At 40.1% G+C, this 9,462-nt stretch overlaps 1 protein-coding gene across 4 annotated transcripts; it reads left to right on the forward strand.

Moving 5' to 3' along the window:
• Nucleotides 1-749: 749 nt before the first annotated feature.
• LOC130696585 (phenoloxidase subunit 1-like) lies at nucleotides 750-4,736 on the forward strand. Of its 4 annotated transcripts, none has more exons than XM_057519672.2 (17): nucleotides 752-1,082; nucleotides 1,147-1,342; nucleotides 1,407-1,577; nucleotides 1,641-1,725; nucleotides 1,789-1,847; nucleotides 1,914-2,037; nucleotides 2,150-2,300; nucleotides 2,380-2,493; nucleotides 2,559-2,723; nucleotides 2,803-2,931; nucleotides 2,994-3,093; nucleotides 3,167-3,231; nucleotides 3,307-3,493; nucleotides 3,561-3,680; nucleotides 3,754-3,805; nucleotides 3,887-3,990; nucleotides 4,091-4,736. In XM_057519672.2, exons 1-17 carry the CDS (start codon nucleotides 975-977, stop codon nucleotides 4,309-4,311), a joined length of 2,151 nt encoding a protein of 716 aa, XP_057375655.1. In that variant the 5' UTR covers nucleotides 752-974; the 3' UTR covers nucleotides 4,312-4,736. The 4 variants fall into 4 exon arrangements, with proteins under 4 accessions (XP_057375653.1, XP_057375654.1, XP_057375655.1 ...); XM_057519673.2 differs by having other exon boundaries at nucleotides 1,168-1,342; XM_057519670.2 differs by having other exon boundaries at nucleotides 750-1,082; nucleotides 1,789-2,037.
• Nucleotides 4,737-9,462: the final 4,726 nt, after the last annotated feature.

Consider the following 9,462-nt stretch of genomic DNA (forward strand, 5'->3'; position numbering starts at 1 on the left):
TGTTTCGTTAAAAACCACTAAACTAATAGGAGCTGCATGTATGTCTGTTTAGGTTGTATGCTCTGTATCGAACGCGTGAAATCGATATCTATTAAAAATGTAAATACGGAAAAGTTTCTTTTTTATTACCTTTTCTTGTGCTTTAATAAATAAAAAAAATTGACCTTGGAGTTAAAAACAACTATTTTACAATGAATATTTTGTTATGCATTTGAAAATATATATAGATATATATTTTTACATACGGCAATGCCGTTGAGAATATTGGTTTCCCGCCCTAATTGACTGATCAGAAATTATTTGGGAAGGACAACGTAATGGTGTTGGTTGTTAGTTCGTTGGACAGCTCGACTATTGTTGCTCTATTATTTTTACATGGAAGTTGGGTAAGAATACATGAAACATAATGTCATAGGGTTCATTTTCCATCATCTGATTGCCCAACTTGGATTTGCTGTTCGAATGTAGGAAATCACGAGTTCTCTGGTTAACCGCCCTTCCTTTGATTGCAGTTATTTAGCGAGCACGTGGTGTAGAACTTCGTGGAATATTATTCGCTACGTTTTATTGTTTCGAATTGGCTTCATGTACCTTCTTCTACCGCCGATTAAAGCAATTTTTACTAAAAATGGGCGAAATAGGAAGATAAAAATTTATGTAAAGTATGTTTCTTTTTTTTTCTTTCATTATGTTATTGAGAGAAAAGTAAAAGTAGAATTACACAGTTTCTCAACAGGGTCGTCATGGGGCCAAATCCTGATGTGCCATCAGGTTTTTCTAAATATTAGAAATGAAACTCCCCATGGTTAACCACATTCTTCCGACGTTGATTGGGTAATATCTGAGAAAGTTGTGACAACTATAAACTGGTACGTAATTCGATGTATGCCATTGCCCACGCCCTGTTTAAAAGACGTACGAAGTCGTTACTGATTAATCAGTCATAGTTGATTGACTGTTATTCTCGTGTCACCATGTCGGATTTGGAGCTTCAGCAACGGAAAGTTCTTAACCTTTTCGAGCGGGTTTCTCAGCCATTTTCACCTAAACCGAACATTACTTTTGAATTTCCGGATTTTGTGGTAGGCTAAACATACTATATACTTTATTCTGTAATAATTCATCCAAATTGGACAACCCCTGTAGTCTGATTGGGTCTTTCTTCAGTCTCCAACAGATTTTTCTCCAAAACCTGGTTTAGTCCCCCCTGGTAGTGCATCTACTGATGGCTTGAATATCCCCGAATTAGACCTGGTAAAGACGATTCCACGCGGAAGATTATTCTCGAATTTTCATCCAGGCCACCGTGAAGCCGCCTACACACTTGTTAAGATCTTTAAAGGTATGGAACTATAAAAACTCTTCATAAAATGTCCTTTATTTACTTGGCTGGTTGGAAATAAAAGATGTCCCTACTGTGGCTGGTATGTTGAATTTGGCTGCCCATCCCGATGTACGCGATGCTGTAAACGAGCATATTTTCGTCTATGCTTTGTCTGCTGCCCTCATTCAAAGAAAAGATGCTCGCTCGTTACGTCTTCCGCCCATCTATGAAATTTTTCCAGGGAAATTTTTTGGTAAAAATTATTGTGTACTGATTTCAATAATGACAGCTCTCAGTTAAATTTTCATGGCAACAGAGACTAAAGTGCGAAGCGAAGCACAGACGAGTGTTCAACAGCAAAAAGAGCCGGCCATTAAACAACCCATCATCATCGATAAAAAGTATTACATAACATTGCAATGAGTGACAAGCAATCCTAGCAAAGTTTTTTTTTACCTCTACAGCTTTGCAGCTACAAACAGAGTCGTGGAAAATAGGTTGTCTTATTTCCGCGAAGACTTGGGTAAGTTGCATAATTGTTTTGTTTATATAGTAAGAAAAAATCATGTTGTACATTTTATTTCCCAAGGCATCAACAGCCATCATTGGCATTGGCATTTAATTTTTCCAGTGGAAGCGACAGGAGAAATCATAAATCCACCAGATCGTCGTGGCGAACTATTCTATTACATGCACCAACAAATTTTGGCTCGGTAAATGGATAAATTCTCTTACAAAATGTATTTCTAAAGTTTGCTCATACTCGGATAAGCGGGCCCGATTCTCGAAAGTAAACCACATTTTTAAATTTTTTATTTGGTACAGTTATGATGCTGAAAGAATAGCTAATGGTCTGGCCCGCGTAACGTCATATCACGACTGGGACGAACCCATTATAGAAGCCTACTTTCCGAAACTTACAAATGCCAACGGTGCCATTCATTGGGCATCTCGTCCGGCTGGGCTCGTTCTCAAGGTTCATTAACTCTGCATAACAATGCTGTCTTATAACTTCATTATCACAAACAAAAAATTAACGTGTGTGTCCTGAATAGGACATTAATATTCCCGACGAAGGCGTCGAACTTGGAATCGAATTTCAAATTCAGAATCTAGAACTGTGGCGCACCCGAATTCTTCACGCTATACACAAAGGATCCGTAGTAAAGGTAATCAAGTGTCGCCTTGTATTTTAGACGTAAAAGTGTAACACGTATTTGGGGAGGGGTGTTAGGCGAATGGCGAAGTCGTCCAGTTAGATGAAACAACGGGTACAAACACCTTAGGAGAGCTCATCGAAGCGTCGCAGTGGTCTGCCGACAAGTTGTTTTACGGTGATCTGCACAATTTTGGACACATTGCAGTGTGTTATATTCACGACCCTGACCGCAGCCATTCGGTAAATGAAGTTTCATGATGTCTGAGTTGTTGTTTTGGTAAAATAACCCAACAGTTGTGGGTTTCTCTTCAAAAAAAAGGAAAACATGGGAGTGATGGGCGATTCGGTGACGGCCATGCGTGACCCCATCTTCTACCGATGGCACAAGTTCATCGACTCACTTTTCCAGCAATTCAAAGCCACCTTAAATCCCTATACTGCTCAACAGGTCTATCAAAGCATTTAAAATGTTGATGAGTTTGAAATCATTTGTTTTCGTGGCACTCGCAGTTGACTCTGGAAGGAATTACAGTGAACAACGTCGAAGTACGCCGCAACGCTTCTCCTAATAATCCCGGGTTAAATCCACCAAAAAATCTCATTATCACAGGTATGTAGACTAGCACGGGAAAGTTTAATTACAGAGTACGTGAAACTAAAAAATTGGTCTATAAAAACTTCAGGCTGGCAAGAAAGTATTGTGGAGCTGGACCGCGGTTTAGATTTCTCAAGCTTGCGTCCCGTCCAAGTAATGATGACGCTACAATTTTATTTGATTATTGTTTTGTAAAGCATTTATTATAAACAAGTTTCTTGGTTCTAGGCACGAGTGACGCACCTGCAGCATGAAGATTTTTTCTATCGAATACAAGTGACCAATTCGACAAAAACTACACAAGAAATTGTGTTCCGAATTTTTTTGGCACCGATCGCAGACGAGGCAGGTCGCCCATTTTCCTTCAGAGAACAACGTCTTCTAATGATCGAGCTGGACAAATTTGTTGTGAGAGGTAGAAAACTATAGGACTTTTTAATGCTTCCAAAGAAAAATAGTTAAAACTTAATTTTGTGTGACAGTTACCCCTGGAGCTAACAGAGTCAAGAGAAAATCGGACGATTCCTCCGTGACGATCCCGTTTGAACGTACGTTTAGAGATCTGGAAGCAGCTGCTCCCGCGACACCACTCGCTCCAGGAGGTGTGTACTAATATTAATATCCTTTAATTACGTTCAATAGTTATCCTGACGACGCTCTAATTTGCCCATCAAGGTGTCCCAACCGACTTGCCGACCGACAGAATGACCAATTTCTGTGGTTGCGGGTTCGTATTGCAAGCTTATTATTATTTCTTTTTATGGCAAAAGAAAAATGCAACTTCATTTGAATCATGTATGTCTGTTAGGTGGCCGGATCACTTTTTAGTGCCGCGAGGTGCGCCTAACCCAGGAATGCCCTTCACGCTGTTCGCCATGGCCACCAGCTGGGAAGAGGATCGCGTCGTTAATGGTAAGGCTGTTGCCGCAGGTTTGGTTTGACACGTCTGCCATCACTTATTAGTTTTAGCTGCGGCTATTTATGGCTCCTACATTTGTGTTGTGCTGTATAGGTGAGGACACTAAAAAACTCTGCCGCAATGCAGCCTCTTATTGCGGAGTATTAGATGAAAAGTATCCCGACAAGAGACCGATGGGCTTTCCATTTGATCGCCCCCCTGATAAAATGATGACCACGTTGGCGAAATTTGTTGAAAAGTCGCCTAATATGAAAACCACAGAGATCCGCATTCAGTTTGAAGATCGCATCATACGTCGATTTCCCCAACAGTAAAGTATTGGAACAGTCATGCTTTCTGTTTCCGTTTTCCACCTTTTTTTACTCAGCCAATGACTTCTCTCTTCGGCTATAGTATTTAACGTTATCGCCCACAAAAGGAATTGTCTGCCCTTAATTTTTCATTTGCTGAAAGCGGATGTTGTGATACTTCCTTAATCCGTACTAATTGAAAAGCATTTCAAGGTACTCGCATTCTTCGCTTTGCTTGAGGAAGCTTGATCCTATAAAGATCAGATTTCTTTTACCATTTACTGCAGCACAGTCTACCAATTTTTTCTTTGGATAAAGGCTCTTTTCTCAAGGCTATGGTGCCCAACAATCCCCTTCAATTGCTGCACAATAACATTCATTTGATTCTTTTCCCCCTAGTTCTTTTCATTGCTTCCCTTTTTTAGAAATACATTTGGAACTCGAAAGCGTATTGTGTGAAATGAAAATGACGATTATTTATAACGCCATTACAGAGAACGAGAGATATGGTAAGGAATATTGTGATGTTTCTTCACTTTTAAGTTCTCTTCGTTATCTCATTCCTTCAAAGCAGTGATTGCGGCATATTACACAACGACATCTAAGAAATGTTCTTTGAACTTTTTAAGTAAACAGTGGGGGCCATCTTGAATCTTGGATGGCAAAAAAGAAAATCGTAAGGTCGTTGACAGTGAGAGGAGAGTATTTATTGAATCTGTTTATACGTTGTGCAGGACTTTTTAAGTATTAATACTGTTATCTTCTTAAGCTTTTTGGATCGATAGGTTCGGATGTCGAAATACATAAAAGTATTTCTTTCGTGTTTTATCTTTCCATTTGGTTGATGGATAGAGCACGTCATATGATGATGCAAGTTGGGAGATATCTCATCAGCCAGTACGAGTCCCGCTGGCGCAATGGCCTCATTTTTAAGTTCAAGTCGGTGACATGTTGACAGTGACTGTCGTGATAGTTTAATCAGCTTCTTTTCAAATGCAAGGCAGTACCAGCATGGAGTCATATTGGCACAGTTTTTGAAGACTGACGTTTGATGATGAAAGTTAATCAGCAATGAAATGGCGACCTACATTTCCTTTTATTACCACAGAGAGCAAGACAAGCCCTGCATTATCTTTGTTGACGAGGGCCATATCCAAAAATATTTTTTTGCAGATAGTTTAGTCTGCAAGTTGTGGTTATTAATTTGTATTTTTGGGGAAAAAACTGATAATCAGTCTATATGATTCAATATTAACGAAAATTTTTTTGTTGTAGTTACCTGGCAGGTCATCATGGATTAACAATAAAAATGATAAAGTAGTTTTTTTTTTTTTTTTTTTATCTCAGAACATTAATAATGTATTAACCTTGTGCCAACTAAATCACAAACCTACTGATGAACTAATAAACTTTCGTTGTTCAAATCGTGTTAACGTGCAAATATACACAAAGTATCGGATCACTGAGTATCTTTTTGTGTTTTATTGCCAACTTCAACATGTGTTTTGTTTTCAGTTGGCTTATCAAAGTGTTATCGCTATCAGTCAAGGTTTCATTCTTTTTATCATTTTTCGTTGATTAAAAATCACGCTCAGCGTAGTATGTGGTTCATTGAGAAAAATCAAGTTACAATTACCGGAAAATTATTGGAATGTTAACTTGTAACGAAAAAAAAAAATAATGTAATTTAAAGAATGAGAATTTGTCTGGCGCTGCGCGCGGTGGCCATGTTTGCAGACGACGTTCCTTCCTTTTTTTAGGCTCACGTCAGTTCGGTTGGGGAATGATCGAAAGCACCAGCACTCTGCTCCTCGCTGGTTGCAAATTCGAATCGTTAGCCACAAAATATTGTAACTGGCATTAATTGTGCACCATTTAAAAGAAAAACTGTTGCAACAAGAAGGAACAATTTCGACTTGTAATTTGTACGTTCTCCATCTGGAATTGTTCGGACAACGTTTGTTACTTGCTCGGGCTGCTGGTGGCTTGCTTGTTGGGACAGAAGTAGTGTGTTCTGCTGCTGGCTGCTTGCATTGCTTGAGAAAACAAAAAAGCAACCTTGGGTGGCCGACGTCCTTCCTACCTCGTCATTTTCGGTGTTGTTTTCTTCCCCCCACAACGATTTCAAGCTGGAGAAACTACCCGAATACCTCAGAGACACTGTCGACTGGCTCATGGGGTAAGCCAATGTTTCATTTATTATTCTTTTCATTGCTGGGCTTTTGTGCGATGCCGATCGTTTCTTTCTTTTTTTATGCAATGTAATCGTGCCTCGACGATTCTCGTAGCTTTTGCCCTTTCTGCCGACAGAATGAAACATTCGATTGCAATTTCTATTGCAAAACGTGTTACTTGTTCTCAACAGTTTTTTTTTTCTTTCTTATTCGTGTGTTCTTTTGCTCGTTGTCTTGGCAACAATTTCTCATATTGAAGTCTAAAATTGGGTCTCCTTTCTCTCTCTCTCTCGTGGCCCCATAACGTTTTGTTACACAATCCATAAAAATGGGGTGGACGCAAAGAGCATATTCGCAAAGATTGCTTTCACTATTATCGAGCTGTCGTGAGATTGTACGTTTGTTTCTTTTCCCTTTTTCTTGTATATACGTTGGTGGTTTGCCTTTTTGCGTCTCGAATTGACGTCTCCCCATCGTTTACGTCAAGGTTTTTTTTTTGTTGTTGTCTCTTCAATGCTGATTGACCTTTTCCACTCTGTGTCTTTTCTATTTGAAGCCGTGCAAACGTCGAAAAGCTTTCGATGCTCTGTACGTTACGTGATTGCTTTTGCACACTCGAATATAACCCACGTTTATTTTTCGCCATGCCAGTGAGCGGGGTGAGATCGATTTCCGCTGGCAGATGGTTTTCTTCTAAATATTCGTTCAAAAAAAAAAAAGGAGGAAGAAATCGATCAGCTGTTTTAGAAACGTGGCAAACAAAGGAATAGGGTTTGGATTCATTCGTTTTCCGTTTGGTTGCCTCTTTTCGTAATGAATAATGAGTTCCGTTTTTTTTTTTTGTCTGACGGCGTGACAATCAACTGCAGTCAGGGCAGACTCTGGGGCCCCCAGCTGGTCGATAGCATTTCAATCAAGCAGGCCAGCAGCAGCAGCAGCCTTATAGTAACAACTCTCATCGTCTCTCTCTTTCTCTGTTCAACGGCAGACACAAACAAACGGACGTCCTAAAAAGGAAGATTCTCAAAAAGAACGTGAACAAACGCACATCCAACAACCCCTGGGTGAGAGGGTTGTTGTTGTTGTTGTTGCTGCAATCAATTGAGAAAGAAGTCCTTTTTTCTTTTGCTGCTGCTGGTTGTTGTTGTTGATAACAATCCCGATGGGAAATAATCATGTCTGAATTTAGCCTCGTATTGTTCGATCTGAAAAAAAAAAAAAAAAGCATTGGCCAGCGAAATCGCGTACGCGGCTTATGGCTTTCGGCTATGTGGAAGAATATATGTTTTTATTTATTTATTTATTTATTTTTTATTGTTCTCTGCGTGATGTCATCGTGGATAATGAGTCAGCCATTTGATTTGAGAAAGAAAAAATGTTTTGCGGAAATTGCCACCAGAGGGTTTTTTGGAGGCTGTTAGCCAGAGCCCCCTTTCATTGAACCGAGTCAATTGAATATTTAAAAATAATAAAACGGGTTGAATCGCGCGTTTTCTCATTAAGAGAAACACACACGATTTGATCGTTTTACGTGCGACGAGACGGCCCGGGGACACTGGTAGGAAATTGAGCGAATTAACAACAAAGACGTCGAAAGATAGTGGACGAGTAGCAAAACGTACTAGACAAGAAACAAAATAGATGGAAATAAATCAATAATGAAGAACGTCACAAGTTTGCAAGCTTCTTTCTCTTTTTGCGTGTGTGTGTGTGTGTGTGCGTGTCTTGTTGGGCTATATTTAATCCTTTTCATGGTTGATGGCGAATTTCCCGCAGTGCGGCGTTGACTACGTCACATTCACTGGCGTCCCTTTTTTTTTTTTTTTTGTCCTACCACCGACAACCTTCTCGCACCCTCCATTAAAAAAAAAACGCAATATCTCGAGTCGCATAAGAGAGAGAGAGAGAGAGAGAGAGAGATCCTCCCGATTGGGCAGAATCTCATCCGACATTTTTCTTTCTTTTTTTTTTTTTTTTGTGGGTGCGAAAAATCGGGGATGATCAGCTGACGTAGGTTTTCTTTATTAATGTTATTGATTGAACGTGACGTAGACGAAGAGAGAAAGCCAGAGGCGTCGAGTGCGACCTTCTAAAAAAAATAAAAAATAAAGAAATACATGAGGATCTGGGCAACAGAGAAAAAAGAAGGTGCGGCGCGGCGCCATTCAAATCAGACGTTCCTCACGCACCGCCTTGCCCTCCCACCCGACTCCGGTAGTACACGAAATTCTTCTTTTGTTATTATGGTAACTAGGTGAGCCAGAAAAGAGACTGGCAAGTTGAGATGTCGTGATAAAGATCGATTTCCGATGGTTTACGAGACTCACGGAATGGCAGTTAACGACGGTTGCGGGGGGGGGGGGATGAAAAGATGAGATAAATAGATGAAGAAAAAGAAAAAGACAAAAAAACGTTGTACGTGTGAGTGACGGACGGACGGACAGCGCAGTTTCGTTCGAGATTGGCTCCCCCCAAAAGGGATTTTTCTTTGTGTGTGTGTGTGTGTTCGATAGGCATTTGGCTGGATTCGACCGGATGGATGGATGGATAGGATTCCTTTTGTTTTTTATCCGGAGCAGAGAGTGTGTCTCCCTCCCCGCGCGCAGTTAATGGAGAAAGGTCGAACCTTTTTTCATACTGGATTGGCCACAGCTTTTTTTTTATTTATTTATTTATTTTTTGTCCGTCTGTTTTTCTCATCTGTGTGTGTGTGTGTGATTGATCGACTGGAGGGTGGGAGGAATGTCGTGGATTTATCGAATTTGCCCGCGGGAATGCTTTTTTGGTGGTGACGGGCGGTGTGGACCAGCCCGGAAATGCGGAAGTCCGTTGTTTTTTTTTTTCTTTTCTTTTTTTTATTCCATTGGAATTATTTTCGTATATATATTTTTGTTTTTGAGTTTTTGCGTACTTTTGTGTTGTTCATCTCCTCCCACACACCTTGCAGGCATGGTTTTTATGTGAATGGTTTTGCGGTAGGGCAAAAATGGCATTCTTCACG

Source organism: Daphnia carinata, chromosome 5 (assembly GCF_022539665.2).
Source record: "Daphnia carinata strain CSIRO-1 chromosome 5, CSIRO_AGI_Dcar_HiC_V3, whole genome shotgun sequence".
Classification (NCBI taxonomy): domain Eukaryota; kingdom Metazoa; phylum Arthropoda; class Branchiopoda; order Diplostraca; family Daphniidae; genus Daphnia; species Daphnia carinata.

Bases quoted from the DNA above. Each gene is read 5' to 3' on its own strand.
- LOC130696585 (XM_057519670.2), top strand. From the start codon at position 975: ATGTCGGATTTGGAGCTTCAGCAACGGAAAGTTCTTAACCTTTTCGAG. The intron at 2,301-2,379 runs GTTCATTAACTC...TGTCCTGAATAG, and splicing joins CGGCTGGGCTCGTTCTCAAG to GACATTAATATTCCCGACGA. The intron at 2,932-2,993 runs GTCTATCAAAGC...TGGCACTCGCAG, and splicing joins ATCCCTATACTGCTCAACAG to TTGACTCTGGAAGGAATTAC.